This window comes from Medicago sativa, chromosome 6, assembly GCF_051527215.1.
Source record: "Medicago sativa cultivar Bolivia chromosome 6, Bolivia_mono, whole genome shotgun sequence".
Lineage (NCBI taxonomy): Eukaryota > Viridiplantae > Streptophyta > Magnoliopsida > Fabales > Fabaceae > Medicago > Medicago sativa.
The window spans coordinates 76,318,075-76,340,689 of NC_140754.1; the positions used below are offsets into that span (position 1 = coordinate 76,318,075).

The window sequence follows — 22,615 nt, forward strand, 5'->3', positions numbered from 1 at the left end:
TTATTTATTACACCGATCGATTGGAAGAAAATTTTCCTTGTAAACTAGCATATTAAAACTACAGTCCCCTCCTTTTACACCAAAATCTTCAATCATATGTGTAGTTAAGTCAATCCAAGCTAATTCTTTATCTATCCTTTTGAAAAATAATTTTCCCTTTGCCACTCCAATTGGGTACTCAATGGAAGGCAAAAATCCAACAGTGAAGAGTTTGATCCATGATTCTTTCACATTTAATTCACCTAAAATTGATATGTTAAAAGTAGTCATCTTTTCGTGATATGTGACCAGGGCAATGGATTCGTTTAACACAATCAAGTGTCTCCGAAAACATCCTTTATCAAGAGTACCATCTATGTCTGATGGTATAGCTGTGGTAAAGAACGTCTCATTGCTTAAGTCAAATGACACTAAATATGATTCAAATTCGAAGTCTATAGATAACCAATGACACACTCCATCCATGTACACTCTAGCATCAGGAGTACGGTAAAATGTAGGCATAATGACATCAAGTTTTCTCCAAGAATTACTTCCCAAGTTATATATCTCCCAGAAGGGTTCGAAAGTTATATCTCCCAATGACACATATCCGGTGCTGCTTGGAGACATATTTCGCATAGAAAATCGTATATGTTGAAGCACCTTATAGTCATGCTTAACACAATCATAACCAAATCCATGAACACTCACATACACATCAACCCGTTGAGACTTAGTCGGACTTCGAGGAATGACCTTTGATTCATCCGTAGTAGGATTCCACAGTAAAACTCTTGTATAAATTTTCCGATCGTTATCACGAAAAAAACGACGAAAACATATAACTTCATTAATACCACCCATATTTAAAATATCAAACATGAAGCAAGTTTCAGTTTGCTCTTGAAATGGATTTGGAATATTTAGCTTGACCATATTCTCAATCCTCTCATCTAAAAGAGAATACAACGTGATTGTTGGTAAACACCCCTGTCGTAGAAGGAGAAAGGCATCACGGCGATGAGAAGGGTCTTTGGATAAAAAATAATTGCAGACCATGTTCATGAAATAAGTGTTTTCAAATAAGAGGGACCATGATTTGCGGACGCATCCAAATCGTTTCAAAGATTTAAGAGGTAACTTTGATAGAATAGAGAAGACTATATCATCATGTAAATAGTTGTTTACCTTTTCATTCGTCACGATGAAAGGTTTCTTCTGGTGTGACATTGATTTCAGTGGTAACACGAACGGGTGAATCAGACTACTGAGAGAGAGCACTCACGCTCAACCAAAACCAACCTAAAACAAAGGAAGCGATGAATAATATTTGTTTGGCGATATAATTATAAAACGTAATCAAGCAAAGTGCTTTTATATATTTTTTTCTTTTGAAACAAACCCAACCGCATTATATGTCTTACTAAACTAAACAAATTTCGTAACAAAAAAGACTAAAAAAATTTAATGGATAATATCATTGGTTTTTTTTTTCTTTAACAAAAAAATCATTGATCTTCTTTCTTTTTTATTCCTTCAAAAAATCATTTATTTTTTAAGGGTGGATAATAGCATTGGTGTTCCTAAAATTTTATCTTTTTCCATGACATCAATAATATAACAATATTATAAAAAAAAATTGTTTAATGATATCATTAGAATAAAAAAATAACCTAACCTAAAATCTCATATTTCTTTAGTGTGCTAGCAAAAAGACGGGCACGTACTTTCCGCTCTTTTTACTGCGCTAAAATTTGTAAATTATGAACTATGTTTCTTTAATGAGATTTTGATTAAAACTAAAAAAATAAGTATTTATTGCTTTCTAGTTATAACAAACCAAATTAACATGATTATCTATTCCAATAACACCAATAATATAACAAAAAAAAATTAATCTAATTTTTTTTATGACATCAACAATAATCTTTATTATAGAAAAAGTGGTTTAAGGGTATAATTGGGATAATAAAAATGTAAGTATAAATATACTCATCTAGTTTGTTACACTTTCTAAATGATAAAGGAAAAAAAATCAAACATATATATATACATATCGTGTTTGTTACATTTTTTTAATATTTAAATTTATTCTTATCTATTTCTTACGTATGTTATTTGTATTGAAAATTGAGGGTATTTTTGGAAAGAAAAAAATTCAGCCCAAAAGTGCTGAAATGGGTTGTTTTCTTTATATATACTAGCGAAAAGACGGACACTCATGTGTCTATCTTTTCGTACTTCTTATTGTGCTAATGTTTGAAAATTATGAACGATGGTTTTTTATGAAATTTTGATTTTGATTAAAAGTAAAAATATAAATGTTTTTTTTTATTTCAAATTATAACAGATGAAATTAATCATGATTATCTATTTCCATGAAACTAACAATATAACAAAAAAAAAATCTAAATTCTTATATTTTTAATGACACGAACAATAATCTTAATTATAGGAAAAGTTGTTTAAGGATAATGAAAAAGTAAGTATAGGTACACTCATCTAGTTCGTCACGCTTTTTAAATAATAAAGAAAAAAACTAGACATTTGTGTTTGTTACTGATGACAGGTCATCTTACGTTATTCTTAACATTTTTTTCAGTTTATTTTAGTAGGAAACTAGCAACAGACCCGTGCTAGGCACGGAGCCCGTGCTCCGCACGGGCTGATCCTTAAATCATGACTTATGCGTCAAAAAGCGTTTACAATATTATTTACATTGAGAAATAAAGCAAAATTAATGATAAAGATGAAGATAATAATAAAAACATTGAAATAGTTTTTTTTTTGAAAGATTGAAATAGTTGTTATTAAATATTATAAAGTGGTAGACTAAAAATATGTGAAAATATTATAAACAATAAAATCACAATAATGATAACGGGGACATTAATAAGACCCATGATTTTTTTTTTTTGGCAAAAGTAAACTATATTCATTCATTCAAATTGATAGAGTACATCAATACAATACAAATCCAAATTCGCTGAAAACAAAAAGGATGAATCTGTGAACAAACTCACAACATCAATGTTAATAGCATAAAACGGCAAAATATCTATGCCTACAAATATGACTAATATGACTATATTCAAGTCTCCGGATATGCAACGTTGACGACGCCAAAGTCATTGTCATTGATTGGATCAGCACTTGCTCAAAGCTAATTTTTCAACCTGAATCAAATAAACACCGCACTAAGACGGGAAATCAAAAACACACCGCACAAAGACGGGAAATCAAAACAAACAGAGTCGTTCAGAGACGACGAAATCACAAAAACAAACGAAAGAAAACAGAAAATATATGAAATCACTTATTCAATTAGGATAGAAGGGAAAACAACTCGGAGGGGTGATTTTTGGGTCAAAATTGACCCTAAATCACCCCTCTGACAAGAAGAAGAAGAAGAAGAAGAAGAAGAAGAAGAAGAAGAAGAAGAAGAAGAAGAAGAAGAAAAAGAAGAATAAGAAGAAAGGGGGGTGACGGCTAGGGTTTGATAAGGAGAGGAGAGAGAGAGAGAGAGAGAGAGAGAGAGAGAGAGAGAGAGAGAGAGAGAGAGTTTAAGCCCCATGATTTTTATATATCATTGAAAAATATTTGTAAAATTTTTAGCATTTTTTTATTTTTATATGAATTTATAAACAATAAATATGTATATCGTGCAAGATTCTTATATCAAATTAAAATTAGTATATTATAATTACTCCTACTATTATTTAGAAGATACAATTAGGCATGACAATGAGGCGGGTGGGGACAGGTTTTACCTTCCCCGTCTTCATACCCTACTGCCATATACATACCCGTTACCCTACCCATACCCTACGGGGATGAGAAAATGAATATCATCCCCGTCTCCAACGGGTAAGGGTATCCTCGCCCCATCCCAACAATGGATATTTTTTTTAATAAAATAGAAGTATTTTTCTACCTCAGACGCAATGTTGCAATGCATTATCCTGCAAAGAAATGACGACGATAGATCCTGGCTATGATGATGGAGAATAGAGAGAACTTTGAGAAATGAGTGTCATCTGATAGTCTGAGACTCTGATTGTGTGACTAAAATGATTTATGGTTTGAGTTTCTTTTTATATAAAAAGGGGCAATAAAATGATTTTCTACATTCGGGCCGAATTTGGGTATGGGTTCGGGGTGGGTATACCTATATCCCCGTTACTCATCCTGTACCCATATTTTGAAATCGGGGAAAACCCAAACGGAACAAAAGCGGGGAAAAACCCGTCAAATTGAGTTTGGTTCGGATGGGTACTCCCATGTATGAGTTTTGTTGCCATGCCTAGATACAATACATTAAAAAAATCAATTTAACTAATTAATATGTGACTGATTGTTGTCCCACGTATGATTTGTACAACAATATTAGTTAATGTCTAATTAATTAGAGAGTAACGTTTGTCTTGTGTTTTTTTTATAGTCATTCTTTGAAAGGATATAATGATTAATAATGAATACCGATTAAAAATAATAATTTTATAATATGACATTAAGATAAACCAAAAAACATATGAAAATCTTTTATACAAAAGAAGTAATCTTGAAGATGTGTAATTTTATGTAAAGTAGTTGTATTTCACATAATAAATACTAACCCCGTGTATAATTTATAAATGAGAAAGATTTTGTAACTCTCTCAAAGTTATGTTATTTGTGATCATTCAATTGGATATAATTGAATAAATTTAGATGTAAAGATATGTATCTGTGAGAAATAGTCCTATGCTTTTTTTGTCAAAAAAAGTCCTATGCATTTTTCTTTTTTATTTACTCTTTTTTTCCCTGTGTTTTTTTAAGTATCGGTATAAAATATTTCTCCTATATTTTTTATATTATTCATAAGTGAAATGAATTTATTAATGTTTTTTTATTATAAACATACGATGAGATAAAATCGCATGTACGTCATAAAGTTTATCTTTAGTAAATGTAAATTAAATATATGACAAATTTGTTACGAATTAAAAAAACGACATTCAATAATTTATAGATTTGTTTATCATGATAAAAACCACCTCTTTAAAAAAACAATTCAGGACCCGTTTTGTTACAAATTAAAATAAAAGTGATTTTGATATCTATTAATTAAGAGAATTTATAAATCAAATCACAATTTACTTTGTTTGGTTACTGTAATTAAAATCACATGTTTTAAATAATTTAATATGTTTTTAACTCTTTAGATATTTAGAAGTTGAATTATAGAAAAATTTATTTTGATTGGGATTAAATTAAGTTTGTTTGTTCTTTAAATTTGTTTTAAGTGATCTTGTTTTAATTTGTTTTTAAGAGAGAAAATATAGAGGGATGTTGAAGCAAAAGACAAAAGGATATAATTTGATGACGACTCAAAAAAATAAGAACGGTAAGATTGTATTTTTGGTAAACATTAAGTTTAATAATTAGTGAATAGATAATTAGAAAATAAAATATTAATTTTGTTTTTATTTAAAAAAAGATTAAGTTAGTGTGTTTCATCGAATGAGTTTGTTTTAATTTGTTTTTAAAAGAGAAAAAATAGAGGGAGGTTGAAACAAAAGACACAAAATGATATAATTTTGATGACGTGTCAAAAAATTAAGAAGGGGTAATATTACATTTTTGGTAGATATTAAGTTTAATAATTAGAGAATAGATAGCAGCAAAAAGGAGGAGTATTAGAACGATTGCCTATGATTTCGGGACTTTTGTAATTTTTCTATATTTGAGTCTTTATTTCTAGTTTTCCCGAAACATAGTAATTTAAGGGGGTTTTTGAAGTAATTCATGAAGAAATCATGCAAATCGACAAATCAAGAACATCCGAAGAATTACGGAGAATCAAGGAAACAAAGAATGAAGATTCAAGAGGCCTCAGAAGACTTACAAATGGGAGGAATTCTGTTCCCAATTCCTGAGGCACGTTATTTGAAGACAAAGATGAAGGTGAGAAAAACACAAGAAGGGGGGTTGAATTGTGTTGGCTTATTCTTCGTTTTCTCCTAAGTTGAAACACACTGTCCAGAAGCAAGTAGAGACTGCTTCTGAAGTGATGTTTAGGATCTAAATGCAGCGGATAAAAATAGAGAGAGAGAAGGAAGAAAGACACAAAGCAACTATACAGGTTCCTTCCACAAACCGGAAGTAGTCCTGTCCCCCTTGCACTTGCAAGGGGAGTTCACTATAATGTAATATCTGATTACAATTACTCAAGCAAACAAGCAAGAGACTTCCTATGCTCCTGAACACAATCAAGAGACTTCTAATGCTCAAGCACAACTGCAAGAGACTTCTCATCAAACAGAATTACAAAGAAAAATGTTTGAGGTTGAACACTTGATATACAATCAGTGATGTTCACAATACAAATCAGATACATACTCTTAAGACTCTAGAATTTCTATGATATGAACTTTGAAACAGAAATTCTAAGTGAACTTTGAATGTAGAACAATTTCAGCAGAGTTTTGGCACTGTTAAATTGTTGTTAAGTCTGATGCAAATCTCTAAGTCTTCACTCCTTTATATAGAGGTGTGAAAGAGACGTTGTGAAATTGCCAGCACATCAAAAAGAGTTGTTTGAAGCTTTGATCAATCACCAATGATCTTTTGCCTCATATGGTAGTTGTCCTATGAAGGATCAAATTCAAATCCATTCTCATTGTGAAGGAACATCGTTGCAGGCAAAGCTGTTTTTCTTGTCCTATAGTAGAAACAAAAACAGAGTAGTGGAGGTAGTGGTTGTACTCTTCGTACAATTGTACTATGTCAACGCTTTTTGAAGATAAGCATCCAATGCCTTCAAATCCTCTCAAAATGACCGTTGCTTCACATTCCCAATCTTCTGCAATGCTTAGACGAGTTTAGATCCATTAAACAACCCTTGAAGCTTTAAGTCTTGCATCTCCTGATGAACTTCAGCTTCTAGTGATCTTTAGCTTCTGATGAGTTTCTTCTGATGAACTTGCTTCTGATGACGTCATCACTTCAGGAGCACTTTGTCTTCAGGAGCACTTTTGACTTCAGGAGCACTTCTCTTTAGACGCTTTAAGCTTCCTTTTTGTTGATTTCTTAGCTCACTTTTGTTCATCAAGAACCTATTTAAGATGTAATTTTTTTGTCTATGGTCCTGTACACTTGAACAAATATTAGCTAGTCCAATTGACAATTTTTAATACCTTGTTATCATCAAAACTCTCAAAGGTTCATTGTTAAACACATTTTGTTCCAATAATCTCCCCCTTTTTGATGATGACAAACAATGGTATTTAAAATGTGCAATTGTTGTTAATCTAATTAACAAGTTGACTATAAGGGTTTGAGGTTTGCAAGCTCCCCCGAGTCTAATAGTACTATAAGGTCCGTTTAATATTTCATAGTCTCTGGATTATCTTTCTTAGGGATCAGTACAATGTTTGTATTCATCATTTGAGACGGAAACTCCCCGTTATTCAACCAATTCATTGCCGCGTGAAAAATTTCCACACCACACAAATGCCAAAATCTTTTAAAAAATGCCGGATTCAAACCATCAGGTTCTGAAGCTTTGTCTGAATGCATAGAAAATAAAGCCTTTTAAAACTCTGAAATATTAAATGGAGCTAGGAGCATACCACTTGTTAGAAAGGTTACATGTTACATGTATGGTGTCCATTGTCCGGGTTTGTGTCTATGCTTAATAAGAAATGTGTATCTCAGGAGATAGTAGAAGGTAACAAAATAAACATATGTTTTTGATCTCTATATATCAAGTATAACAACTGTAACAAAATGTACTAAATAGATAATAGAAGGTAGTTAGAAATTGTCTAGTGAGCTTGTTGAATGTGAGAGACTTTGAGGACACTCAAGATCATTAGCCATATTGTTTGTTTTTACATTAATTCCTTCCTCAAAATCTCATTGGATTTGGAAGAAGTCTCAAGAAGATTCCTATTGTTCAATTTTTCTCTTAATTAATACAAGTTGAAACTATCATACAATTTTTAATGTTTCCTTTTTTGTAATACTAAAGTTATTATGTTATAAAATGTAGGTTTAGAGGAAACAAACGTGACTCATTTACTTCTTGGAATTTAATCACAAGAGGAATCGGCAGATCAAAAGGTCTTGTCTGCTTTAGGTTTCAAGTTTGTCTGCTTTAGGTTTCAAGTTATATCGCAATAATACAATGTTTTAAAAAATAAATTGGAGATCAAACCGGCAAGACCTCCGAATCATGTTTTATTTGGTTTCATCGGTTCAACCACAATTGAACCAGATAATAAATAAATAATGCAAAAATTGTAAACTTTTGAACCAACCGTGGTTCATTTTTGGTTCCAGCTAAATCAACCGGACTTCATGATAACCCAAATCAAAAACCGGCGTTCCCAGTTCAATCGGTTGAACTAGCTGGTTTGGTTTGATTTTTTAAACATTACAATAATATTCACTTCGACCGACGGACACCTCAATGACAAAAATATGTTCTGTGTTTCTGGTAGGTTACTGGAGATTGATTGGAATTTCAAGAAGCAAGCGTATGAATTTTCTGGGGATAAAGGGTTGATTGATCCCTATTGAACCCTGGTTCTACAAGTTCCTCTAGAGAAAAACAAACTACAGAAAGAAAAAAAAAATCATCAAATTGAAACAATCTCTGTGGCCATGGTTCACGGTCACAGTATTTATTTATAGACTTGTTTTATGAATAATTTTACAGAATTAATTAATTTGTTTTGAAATTAATCATTCATGTTTATCTAAAACAAGTATTATAAAACAAATTTATAGATTCTATGCAACGTTCACGGCCTCTCACATGATGGCCACTCACCACTTTAAATTATTCTTGTTTTATTGTTCTTTTTTATCAAGTTAGTGTCCGTCTTCATTCCATTATTTTTGAACTATATTATTGTCTATTGTCGATAAAAGCAGATAGACGGACATATTAGTGTTTGTTTTGATGCTAGTTTTTAATAGTTTTAACAAATAAGCCCATTTGTGATAGCTAAACATATATACTATAAAGATAGCTAATTATATAATAAATATTTTTTAGGGTAGACTGGTAGTCGAAGCTACATTATTACAAAGTTTTGCCTCTGATGTTGGGTTGATAGAACCGTTATATTTATGTGCTTTTTTTTTAAGGAATATTTAAGTGCTTTTGTTTTTTTTTTTATTTTTTTTTATTTTTTTTTTAACTTTTGTATATTTTCAATCTTAACACAAAATGTGTTTTAATTGTTTAATCTTTTAGCCTCTTAAGAAACAACGGCAATAGAAGATTTTGGAGAAGTATATAAAAATTAAATTCACAAGCTCCTCGTGGCCAAAATATATTCAAAAACCTATTCGACTATTTTTTATCATGACAAAGCTGACTTTGCTCTTCCAATAAGCATATGAGGAGCGTAACCTTTATATTTATTTTGAGGGGACGTAACCTTTATTTTTATATCTTTGTTTTTGAAGTACCATGTAATTTGACTATTATTTATTAATATAGCTTCACATGATCCTTAAATTATTGATGGCGATGCGTTTAACAAGTTAATGTCGTTGTTTAAGCCATTGCTTCGAGCATGCGCATGCATACAATTAATGGAACCTAACATATCTAAAAAAGCCTGGCGTTGCGCCTCTCCCATTTGTAGGAGATGTTCAATGTATTCATCTAGAGGCCTTTTAAGATACGTTGCCTCAAATATATCGTACATACCTACTGAAAATCTTTCTAAGCATTTGATTGAAGAATTGGGGTTCGGGTACGCGGTACGTCACTCTCAAAGAATTGGGTTCGTTAGGGGGTATACATAGTCGGTACGTTAATTAGGTTCGCGGTACGCTCTAATATATTATTCGGTTCGATGTGAATAAAATAAATTATTTAGTTAAAATACTACATGTATAAAAATATTAATATCCTTGTATTCATTCAAAATCCGAGCCTTATATAATTACTACATATATTTTTGTCAATCTATTTGCTAGATTTATTAATTTCTTAACAACTTTTTCATTATTGTTTAATTCACTTACTCATGTATCGTTTTATCAGAGTAGTAATTGTTTTTGAAGGAATCAAAGAGATTAATTAATTAGCATTCAGAATGGTCACTGTAAGGACTCATTGGGCAGTACAATTAATTAATATTTTTAATACACTGAACTCATTCTCCTATTGTTTTTACCGAGAAAGAAGAAGAAAAAGGAGAAAGCTCTCTCTCTCTAACCTTTCGTCTGTTCCATAAGATAAACATCTCCATCTTCACAAACACACACTCCTTTCTTCTTCTCCCCTAAATCTTTCATGCAACCTGAAATTGTTTCTTCCACATCTTTCTGGACTCATGATTTTGAAATTCGAATCTGGAAAAGGGAGAAATCGGGACATTTTTCACGGTTTGCTCTTCTATTCAACCGGTACCTTACCTTCTGCGAATTCAACACGAATTTTGAAGAACCGGGTTCGATAAAGAACCGCGAACCGGTTCGTGCGAACCAATTCGCGGTTCTCCAGTGAAATGACGAATTCTGTGACTATGATCTGAAGCAGTGTTGTCTGTTACACTAGGAGGAGAATAGCTGCCATTGTATTGGTTTTGCTCAAGATATTTAGCTGTTACATGGTTAAATGTAAAGACAACAAACTAGGTGTCCTGATACCAACTGAAGGTGAGACAAACCCAAGAAAGAAGGGTTTGAATTGTGATGGGTTTTTCAAAAATCTTTTCTAAGTAAAAGACAAAACAAAGTATAAGAAAGAAAAGATCAACACAAATATTTATCAAAGTTCACCCCATAATCTAGGATTACTTCTAGTCCCCTCACACTTTAAATATTTTTCAACTATAATCAAACTTGATTACAAAAGGAGTTAAACACCACGTCTACGATTTCCTGTCTCTCACCTAGAAGACTTCCTTTAATCATACATGATTAAGAATTTACAAAAGTTTAATGTTTGTTTACACTTGAGAATTGAGATCAAATAGTGGTAAACTAACTTAAGCACAAAGTATGTCTAAACTCTTGTGAAATTCTAAGATAGAATTTTGATGAATTTTTTGAAGTATTTTTGTACAAATATTTTATTGTAGTTTTGGCACAATTTATTGAATCTTTGTTATTGTTGTTGTGTTTTGATGATGGAACATCATATGATATTTTAGGCTATGCTTTTAGTAATTTTCTTTGCATTCGAAGGCAATGAAGAGGTCATTTAGAGAAGTTGTCAATGCTTTGAGGAACATTTTGATTGTTTTTATGCGAGTCATTGTAATTCAGTTTTATCCTAAATCATGTAACTCCATGAGTGTTTTGAGTCTTTTTTATGAGTAATCACGTCAACCGGCAAAACAAGGCATCACGTGAAGGATTGAGGATATGGATATTTAGGATTAATGGTTCTTGAAAGATCTTTAAATACAAAATGATAAAAATTCATATCAAGTTCCAAGGCATTGCAAGATGGAAGAACGCTCGAAAAAGGGACGAAAACTTCGAAATTTGCACAGGAGCTGCTGCCCAAACGGGTGTGGTTATGGTGCATAAGGAATCCTTATGCACCGTGCATAATTGCTTTCTACACCCAACATAATTGCTTTCTACACCCCAAGTAAGCCCACTATAAAATCTATTTATTTGTGGGCCTAATAAAGCCCCATATTATAATTTTTTTCTTAACAATTTATTTATGCAAAATAGCTTATTCGAAATAGTTTATTTATGCAAAACAACTTATTAGAATGATTTTTTAAAAACCGCTTATTCAAAACAACTTATTTATGCAAAACAGCTTATTCCGATCTCATTTTCAAAAACAACTTATTCAAAATAGCTTATTTATGCAAAACAGCTTATCCGAAACAACTTATTAGGATCACTTTTTTTAAAACCGCTTATTCAAAACAGCTTATTTATGCAAAACAGCTTATTTGTGCAAAACAACTTATTCAAAACAGCTTATTTATACAAAACAGCTTATTCCGATTTCATTTTAAAAAACAACTTATTCAAAACAACTTATTTATGCAAAACAACATATTTATGCAAAACAACTTATTCAAAACAGCTTATTTATGCAAAACAGCTTATTCGAAACAACTTATTTATACAAAATAGCTTATTTGTGCAAAACAGCTTATTCCAAACAACTTATTTATAAAAAACAACTTATTTGTGCAAAACAGCTTATTTATACAAACCAACTTATTCCGATTTCATTTTAAAAAATAACTTATTCAAAACAACTTATTTATGCAAAACAACATATTTATGCAAAACAACTTATTCAAAACAGCTCATTTATGCAAAACAGCTTATTCGAAACAACTTATTTATACAAAATAGCTTATTTGTGCAAAACAGCTTATTCAAAACAACTTATTTATACAAAACAGTTTATTTGTGCAAAACAGCTTATTCAAAACAGCTTATTTATACAAAACAGCTTATTCCGATTTCATTTTAAAAAACAACTTATTCAAAACAACTTATTTATGCAAAACAACTTATTCAAAACAGTTTATTTATGCAAAACAGCTTATTCGAAACAACTTATTTATACAAAATAGCTTATTTGTGCAAAACAGCTTATTCAAAACAACTTATTTATACAAAACAGCTTATTTGTGCAAAACAGCATATTCAAAACAACTTATTTATACAAAACAGCTTATTCGAAACAACTTATTTATACAAAATAGCTTATTTGTGCAAAACAGCTTATTCAAAACAACTTATTTATACAAAACAGCTATTTTGCACAAAATAAGCTGTTTTGAATAAGCTTTTTATGAGTTAGAGAGAGAAATGAGTATGGATTATGAGTTTCTTTACTGGAACGTTGTTTAACACTGAAATTATTACTGAAACCATAATTATGGTTTAATGGTTTTGATAATCATGTATGTGAAACCAAGATAATTGTGTAATGGTTTTTAATGAAATTATTATTGTTAGATGGTTTTGAATAATGATTAAGATGTTATACACTGAAATTATTACTGAAACCATAATTATGATTTAATGGTTTTGATAGTCTTCTATGAGAAACCAAAATAATTGTCTAATGGTTTTGCTATGGCTATGGTTTCTGTGAGTTGGTTTCAAAACCATTTTGCTGTGGAAATGGTTTCTGTGAGTTGTACTCCAAAACCATTTTGCTATGGGTATGGTTTCTGTGAGTTGTACTTCAAAACCATTTTGCTGTGGAAATGGTTTCTGTGAGTTGTACTCCAAAACCATTTTGCTGTGGGAATGGTTTCCGTGAGTTGGACTCCAAAACCATTTTGCTGTCGAAATGGTTTCTGTGAGTTGTACTCCAAAACCATTAGATGTACTTAATGGTTTTGAATTTGGGGTCCGACATCTTTAAGGCCGCACTGAAACCCATATAAACACCATTGAATAATACGGCAGCCTCAAAATTAAATCAAAATCTCTTTTCTCTCCAAAATTTATTCCAGAACTTTGAAGAACACTTTCCCAGATTATGAAAATACAAACACAACATACTTAAGAATCCATTTCCAGATCGCAACAAACTCTTTCATAATCCAAAACGAATCTGAGCTTCAATCATTCTTGAATTCAGAAGTATGTTTCTGAAGCTTCATGAATCTGAGCTTCAATCGTTTCCAGTTGACTCAGAGCGAGTTGACTCGGTTTCCGATTCCATGGATTCGGTTGAGGATCTACTGAGATTAAGAGCTGAAAACGCTAATGCAGATTCTTAACTGAACATGCTTCGATTGCATGTTTCTGAAGCTGGCGTGAAATTCGATTTTCTGAAGAAACAAAGCGTTTCGGTTTATAACAGAAACGTGATGTCGTTTTTGCGTGAGAAAGGACACAATGCGGCGATTTGCAAGACGCGGTGGGATTCCTCCGGCGGACTCACCGCCGGCAACCACGAGTTTATTGATGTGGTGCGAATGCGATCTGGATCGTCAATGGCAGAATCGGTACTTCGTTGAACTCGATTTCGCCGGACAATTGAACGAAGCTGAGACATAAAAGGAGCGGATCGGAGATCAGAGATCGGCGGTGGAGGAACGGAAGTGACGGCGATGGGGTGGACGGAGGATGGAGGGTGTGGTGGAGGTGGTCGGTTGAGAGAGGAAGAGCTGAAGCTGCAAATCATGATCGTTAAAGAAATCAGACGGTTGTGATATGTTTGAGCTGAAGCACCAGATTATAACACCTGTCCTTGATCTAATGGTTCTGATTTGCTTATGCACCATGCATAAGGAAATCCTTATGCATAATAACTTTTGCCGCTGCCTAACGCGTCCCTGCGCATGAGTTAGCCTTCGCTACTGCCTCATACACTCGTTGCACCTACTCTTATGCGCCCTGTGCATGCCTTGCTGGCATATAATGTGATGTTTGCTTGTTTTTCAAGCTGGATCGATGGAAAAAGCCCAATTTTTTTCCCCTCTTAACCCCTAAGTAATATTGCACTATAAATAGAGACCCTTGCACACTCTCTTATTCATTCTGAAAGCTAGCGGTACAAGACACGAGTCAAACAATAGAGCTTCTAGGCAGAGGATCTCCATCCTCATCTTCTTATATATAGGGTATTGTTCTGGACCAGTCAGAAGACCAATCACACGTTAACATGTGGCATAACTTACACTGCCTTAAGGCTTCGCGTCTGAGGAAACACGCTGTTATACCCTAATTTTGGACCTAAAAATACTTATTCAATTCTTCTTTTCTTGCATTATAAATCATTTGAACTGTCTCTGATCAATTACATCTTTCTCTGCATTTTATTTCAATATTACTTGCAAAATTCACATAAAAGGGCATTTTAGTCATTTCCTATGTCAAAATTCCTTCCAATCATTGAAAAATTGTTTAAGTCTTTTCAAATAGTTTGAATAAGCCCTTGTTTCAACTCTACGTCAAAATCCATTTCAAAAATTTCATTTGAAGTCATTTTGAGTCAGTTTTGCCCCTAGGGGCATTTTGGTCTTTTCATATGTCAAAATTCTGTTTAAACTCTCAAAATTGTCTCTGAGTCTTTTAACTTTGTTTGTATAAGGTCTTGCTCTAACTCCTTGTTAAAAATCCAGTTTAAATTTGCATCTGAGTCATTTTTAGTCGTTTTAGCCCCAGGGGCATTTTGGTCATTTCACACGAAATTTCGGCAGAGAGAGGTTGCTTTAAAGTACCTCATTTAAGCCATTGGTTCGTTTTAGTCCGTTTTGTCAATTTTAATCGTTTCACATTACGTTTATTTCCAAATTACGTTTTTACCAATTTTATTATTAATTACTTTTAAGTCCTTTTTTGTCATTTTTGCATTTCAGTCCTTTATTTTTAGTCATTTGCAGTTTAGTCCAAAAAGTTTGTTAAGTTCAGTGCCACGTGTCAAATTTTCATTGGTCCAGTTAGATACAGTCCATGTCCACGTGTCTTTTCCTTATTGGTCCAGATTGCACAAGTGTCAGCTATAAAAGGCCACATCACAGTCAAAGTCAAAAAAAAAGCCATTCATTTTCTGCCAACTCATAAACACATTTCACTTTCTCTTTCCCAAATTTTTCGATCAAAAAATCCCAAAAAATCCAGAAAAGCTCAAAAAATCCAAAGAACTTCAACGAGTTCTTCCCCAAAACCACCGTAACAAACTGTTACGGCCACCACAGCCATCGCCCTAACCAACATTGCTCCACCGTAACAGATTCCCAAACCACCACAGTGCCACCGTAATCATTGCCTTCATCCATAATCAAACAAATTCCTCAGCAAGGAAATCAACAACAATAATCATAAACCCTAGATTCTCCAGAATTGAAATCGAAGAAGAATTAAGTGAACTTTTTCGCAATTCTCAGAGATTCAATCGAATCTTCATCATCGAATTATTTCTCCCTGCAATTCCAGCACGGAGTTTCCGTACGATCACAGAGAAAGAAGGTTGAGAAGAGAAAGAAGAGAGAAATCGAAGAAGAATCTGATCAGAGAGAGTACGAAGAGAAAGCCAGCACCAAAACTGAATCAAGATGCTCAATGGAACCAGATTAAGGCTCGGTTGAAGTCAATCCAAAACCCTAGGCTTTCGAATCAAACATCACGAAGATTCAACAATTCAGTTTTCGCCAGAAGGTCCAAAGACGAATTGAAGCTTCCTCCAAATCGTTCTCACAGGTAAGCTCTTCGTCCTCTCTTGTTTTCTTTCCAAAACCTCAGCCAAAAGTGCATGAATGATGTGTATCCATGAATCAGCGTAGATCTACGAGTTTTAACTCGTATTTCATCAAAAAGATTAAAGAAAAACTGAAAATGTTTCGAAAATCAAAGATCTCACGTTCGATCTACGAAGATTCATGAATGTTTTTACGTTTTAAGTGTTGGATCCATGTTTGTGGTGAGAAAAGGGAGTGAAATAGGTCCTAGAACCAAGGAAGAGGACGACGGAACCCTCGCCGGCGGCGGTGAAACCCGCCGGCGATGTAGAGAGAAGAGAGAGCACCAATTTGACCTAGAGAGAGAAAGAAGGGGTTCAAATGATGCATTGGACCGGTTCAAGGCCTTATATAGGCCAATGAACCGGTTCAAACCGTTTCCTGACCCTACCCGACCCATACCACCTGGATTTGAGCCCAATATTAATGCCTGTTGATTGCTTGCTTTTCAAACCCCCCTGTTTCCTACGTTTTTGCTGAAAATTGCTGTTCACACCCCCTGGCTTGCCTAAAAATTTCTTTAAAAATTCCTAAATTTTTTTATATGTTCTTGATTATTTTCTTGACTTTTTTATGATGTTTTTACATGTTAAATCTGGATTAAAAAATAAGTGGCATTTTTTTTAGTCAATTGTTCGTTATATTTGTCAAAACTTGTGAAATTTACATGTGCTTGTGTCCAAAAATTCTCTAAAAACTCCAAAAAATTTCATACATATTCCTTGATAGTTTTATGGTATTTTTGTAATGATTCTAGCCTATTGAAAATTGACAAAAATATATGTGGAGTTTTCTTGTGATTTTATGTTACTTTTTGTTAATTTCTTGTGAAATCCTTGCATGTTCTTGATCCCAAAATCTTGCTATGGTATATTGACCCTTGATATGAGAGTTTACAATGTGTATGCCTCTGATTTGGTGCTATTCTTTACTGTTTTGGAGTTTGATTTGTTAGTTTCTTGTTTTACAAGTCATGTAAATAATTGTTTGTGGAAATAAAGTGTGAAATATGCTTAAAATGTGTCATAATTCTTGGTTTAATATTGTCTTATAATTTTCATGTCATAGCTGAAATAAAACTCTTTGAAGATTGTCATGGCATGAAAATTATAGGCCTTATGTTTGTGGGAATTTTATGACAAAGTTTAGGCATATTTTTACCACTTTTGTGTGCTAAGATTTTGTTACTTTTTTGCCAAGTTTCCTCACTTTCCTATGCTATTTTACTTGCATCCATTTCAATCCTTATTATTCCTTGTGCCACTAACCATTTTGTTTCATGTTTGATGCATCTCCACAAGCATACTTCATTCTTCCATTATAGTTTCATTTCTTGCACTTTAATCCCCATATTAATACTTAGAATGTAACACTTAGGAATTTTGTAATATTTTTCCTATGCTTTTAATTTCTTGCAAGACCATAGAATGTATCTAGGGCATGATGTAATAAGGACAATGGACTCTAATGATGTACACCGACACAAGCACCGACACATGCACACACACCACTTTAGGTATATGGCTAGAATATGCATGTTTAGATGTATGGTTAGGATTGTATGTTTAGATGAATGCTTAGGATTGACACTTAGAAAAATCTCTTTTCCAAAAATATGAACAATATCACTCAATTTTTTTTTCATAATAAACCTTGGGATCCAAAATCCCATTGTATTCTCTTTTCTTTTCTTAATCAAATTTTAATGAATTTTAATCATACTTTGACTTTCATTTTGCAAAATAAATAATTCCACCTCACTTTTTTCCAATCTTACGCCCTCGAGGCCTCTTTTCCTCATTCTTCAAATTCCAATTTTCAAACTTAAAATCAATCAACAAAAACAAAAACATTTTTTGGAAGAGAACTACGGTGGATTTGATCCCTTAAACGGGTACGTAGGCAAGGAATCAAAATTCCTTCAATTCAACTAAAATAAAAATTCAAACACATTCTTCTCCCTCCAATTCTTCACTTAGCAAACCCTTAGGTGTAAATAACATTTTCAAATAGCATTTAAAAATAAAGCGCGCGCGTAGGAATTAAAGACGGTTCCTATAGGATACTATAGTCGTTATGGGTGCCTAACACCTTCCCGTAGCGAAAACAACTCCCGGACCTCGATTCTCAAGGGTTTTGCTTACTTTTTCCCTTCCCAAGAAAAAATGAGATATCACCGGTTAAAAAGGTTCAAACGTAATCAATGTTTGACACCCGAAAACCAAGATAAAACACACGCCAGCTCATATGCATTGTGCCACACAGAAGCGTGCCCCTGTGCAAGGATCACCCCACACATGTCCTTTACCATCCCTAATCACACGCCACATAATCCGGAGACTATTATGCTCAATGTGGGCCTATATAAGGGTGAACTTGCTTCACCCTCAAGATATGATTCACTTTTCAGAATATTTTCTACACACTCTTTCTCAGTTCCATTACTGACTTGAGCGTCGGAGTGCTAACGTGCCTGCAGGCACCTTCCGTTCCACCGCAAAGACTCAATGCCGCCGTATCGAAAGCCATTATCGTCATATCGGAGCATTATCCGCCACCGCTGCCACTCATCCGTTCTCACTGGACAGATCATGTATGTTTTTATATTGTTTTGTTATGTCCAAATTTACTGCTCTTAAAACTAGGGTTTATAGATGTTTATCCAATCTTAATTTGAAACAAAGTCAATTTGTTACTTATTGTTTATGAAATATTTATCTGTAAAGTTAAAATTGAATAGGGAAAATAATGCTTGTAAGCAATAATGTTTGGTATCATAAACACTTTTTGGATCTTCAACCTTAATGTTAAATGGTTATGTAAGCAGCTTTTAACAAAGTTAAATGAAAAAAATGATGAATTTGTAATGAAAAAAAAATTAAAGGATTAACTGTTCAGTTTTACTCACATAAATAACCAATTCGAAACCAAAACAACTACTCCCTCCATCCCGCAATAGATGACCTATTTGAAAATATGCAATTTTGACCTAACTTACTTTGACCATATTTTTCTACTAATATACAAAGATAAATAATATCATATAAGATGTCGTTAGATTCGTCCCGATGAGTATTTTCAAAATATCAAATTTTCATAATTTTTTCTAATATATTATTCAAGATATTTAAGTTCAAAATTATGCATTGGTATGCATAATAGGGTCAACTGTGTCAAATATTATGGGACGAAGGGAGTAATAAAGATAATACAGTACAAATGCTAAACTTAAAGGATCATAATGCATTTTACCTTAATTAAATTACAAATATTAATTTTTTTTTGAGAAAAAAATATGAATAATTTTTGATGTTGAAACTAAAAGTTGTAGGGGCCTGTAACCAAAAAAAAAAGTTGTAGGGGCTTTTCTTGTAAATTCACTAATGTTAATTTTTATATCATCAAATCGTATGGCATCTCATTTAGGATATAACACACCATTATTTTTAAGTTCATAAGAAGGGAATAAAATTGAAGGATTTTAAAAAGAGGCACCAATTAATTTAATAAGTAGGTTAAAATAGGGAAACAAACCTCTAAGAAAGTCAAAGAAGAAAAAGAGAAGACCAAGGTTTTATATACTCACGTGAAAAGACAAATCAACGAGCTTGCCCATTTAAAAGACTATATCGAAAAAGTTAAGTAATGTGTACTCACAAGAGTATATAAAATTAAGGTTATGTAATTCAACTGATTGGAGTTAAGCATTAAAATGTCGGAGGTTTAAAGTTCAAGTTCCGGCAAGATGAAAAAGCTAACATAAAAAAATTGAATCATCTCATTATAACATCCAAAATGGAGATAAATCAATCATAGAAAGAGCTGAATCGGTTAACCATATTTGGCCAAAATAATGGACCAATATTTTTGTTTTTTTTTTATTTGAGGTGAATGGACCAAATTGATAGACTAATGTTTGTCAATTTTTTTTATTCTAAAGAAGTTAAAATGAAATAAAATCTAGAAATTTCAGCACAAGAAGTGTCAAAAACCGGTAAAGAGAGTATCAGATTACAACACAATTTTCCTTCCTTCAAAAAGAGTATCAGATTACAACACAACTGAATATCCAACTGAATATCCAAACAAGATAAAGGGCTAAGCCACCACAATTGATAAGTAAAAGAAAAATTTGGACTGTTTGCATTCAGCCACCAATATGATTGCAGCTTAACTTTGTCAAGTAATTGTTGCATTGAAGTCTCATTTTGATAAAAAAAAAAAAAAAAAAACACGAGCATTTCGTTTACTTCAAATCACCCGAACACATAAGAACCAAATGAGATTAAGAACCAAATAAGATTAAGAGCTAAGTGAATACTCTTTGAAAAACCTGCTAAATTGTACTATGTTAGTTTATAGATAGATTGATTGCAATGTGTTAGCTTGTTTTGTTGTGGCATTGGCCGGTTGGGTGTTTTATGTCTAGTAATTATATTCTTTTTCTGAACACTCCTTGTTTAATAAAATCTTTTAAAAAATCTTAAAAGATTATTAAAAATATATTCACGAGCTCCTCGTGGCCATTTTTTTTATTCTTGAAATGCATCGTGTGACTCACACGTTAGTTTTTATATATTCGTTTACCGATTTTGTGACATACAAGCTAACCGATTTTGTGACATACAAGCTAAAGCCTAATTGAATTTCAACGTTTTGATATATTCGTTGGTAAGAAATTCAATATTTTCCTTAAAAAAAAAAAAATCAATATTTAAAAACAGTAGACTAAAGAACGGCCAAATCAGTCAACCTACTTGTCTTTTCTTTCAATCATATTTAACTAAATCAAATTTTAATTTTTAACTCCCTCTTAAAATATTTTTAAAACAAATCCACAAATTTTAACACAACTAATAAAAATTCCGAAATTACTAGATCTAAAATACCGAAATTACTAGATCTAACTCCATGATCGAGGTTCAAACATCAATTGTGTAAGTTTTTAATGGTTGTGTCATTTAAACTATTCAAAAAAAACTATTCTTTTGAAAACTATTTATAATGTGTTTGTTTTAGCCATTAACTTGGTGTTCTCGTGCGTTTGGAAAGAAGCTTGAATTTCTACCTTCATAAAATCATGGTAAAAAAGAAGTTGGGACGCGAGAATGTTAGTTTAAACGCCAAATCAAACAATAACTTAAACTATTCACATCGATTATTTGAGTGATTTATAATTTGCTGATAAAGAAGTGGTTAAAGTCATTTTATCGTTCCAATATATATCAAATAAAACAAAATAAAATACCAAAACTTAAATTTTATCTTTTTAACTTAACTAACCCCATGAGTTTCCTACTCTAAAAAATTAAATTATGAATTTGGAAATAAAAAGGATAGAAAAGACAATTAGAGAGAGAAGGAAAAAAAAGGAAAACATGAACAACTCCAACAAAACAAATGCAAGAAAGGAAGACACAAAGTATCTTATTCCACTTATTAAATGTTTAAATTGTTCAAGAACATAGTTCTACACAATAAAAACAAAAGTTACAAAATCTAGTTATCTAAATAGAAATTCAAACAACAGACTTAATATACTCAGCTTCATAAGTAGCTGCATCAACAAACACAACATGATAAACCTCATGTTCAGTCAAATTCAAACGTCTTCCAGCTTCATCATTATCAAACCTTCCAATATCCAAACAAGTAGGAGACCCCGTAACACAAAACCCTAGCTGATAACCAAATCCAGAAGCATGTTTCTTAATATTAAATTTACCACTCAATGTTTGCACACCAGGGTAATTTTCAGGACCACCAATACCAATACAAGCTTTTCCAATAACATTATCAACAAATATTAACCATTTTGTTGATGCAGCACAACTAGGTTTCTTCGTGTACTCGATCTCAAGTGGTGTACCAGTGAAAATTATACCAGGACTTATTCCTGGTATGGTGAATTTCACTGGTAGACCATTTTTGACTTCTCTACGATCTTGTAGGACGGTAACCGGACACTTTAAATCACCGGTTTTTCCCAATCTTACTCCTCCTCCTCCTGGGCCGCGAAGTGCTGGCAAAATGTAGTATTGGCCACCTGGGAAAATGGGGTTACCATTTATGTCCAATACTTGCTCAACATCATCATTTGAAAAAGCTATTGAAAGATTAGCAATGAGAACAAAGATGAAGAAAGAAAGGGTTGGTGATAAAACATGCTTCATGGTTGGACAAGGATGCTTTTTGTTTGTGTTTTGGTTGGTTACATCTACCTCAATATATAGTAGGAAAATAGTAGTGAAGAACACTTTCTATGTATTTATTTAGTTATAATTATTATTATAATTGTATTTAGAACTAGCATGTGATGTGACATATGTTTCAAACACGTGGGAAACTATTGGATAGGATCATCTATATGTGCTTTTTTTATTTCAAACAAAAGTTGTGTTTCTTTCATTAAAAAATATTCCACGCGTTCCACGAAGACA

General features: G+C 32.5%; 2 protein-coding genes across 2 annotated transcripts; both read right to left on the minus strand.

The window, feature by feature from the left end:
• On the minus strand, positions 1-1,212 carry LOC146916904 (F-box only protein 8-like). The gene is made up of 2 exons (XM_085721765.1): positions 822-1,212; positions 1-773 (listed from the first exon to the last, which is right to left on the minus strand). Exons 1-2 carry the CDS (start codon positions 1,210-1,212, stop codon positions 1-3), a joined length of 1,164 nt encoding a protein of 387 aa, XP_085577891.1.
• Positions 1,213-21,576: 20,364 nt separating this feature from the next.
• LOC146916905 (kunitz-type trypsin inhibitor-like 2 protein) lies at positions 21,577-22,508 on the minus strand. Its single transcript, XM_085718776.1, has one exon. It carries the CDS (start codon positions 22,346-22,348, stop codon positions 21,695-21,697), a length of 654 nt encoding a protein of 217 aa, XP_085574902.1. The 5' UTR covers positions 22,349-22,508; the 3' UTR covers positions 21,577-21,694.
• Between the last annotated feature and the right edge of the window lie 107 nt (positions 22,509-22,615).

Bases quoted from the DNA above. Each gene is read 5' to 3' on its own strand.
- LOC146916904 (XM_085721765.1), bottom strand. From the start codon at position 1,212: ATGTCACACCAGAAGAAACCTTTCATCGTGACGAATGAAAAGGTAAAC. The intron at 774-821 runs GTTTTCGTCGTT...TTTATACAAGAG, and splicing joins TGGTATTAATGAAGTTATAT to TTTTACTGTGGAATCCTACT.
- LOC146916905 (XM_085718776.1), bottom strand. From the start codon at position 22,348: ATGAAGCATGTTTTATCACCAACCCTTTCTTTCTTCATCTTTGTTCTC.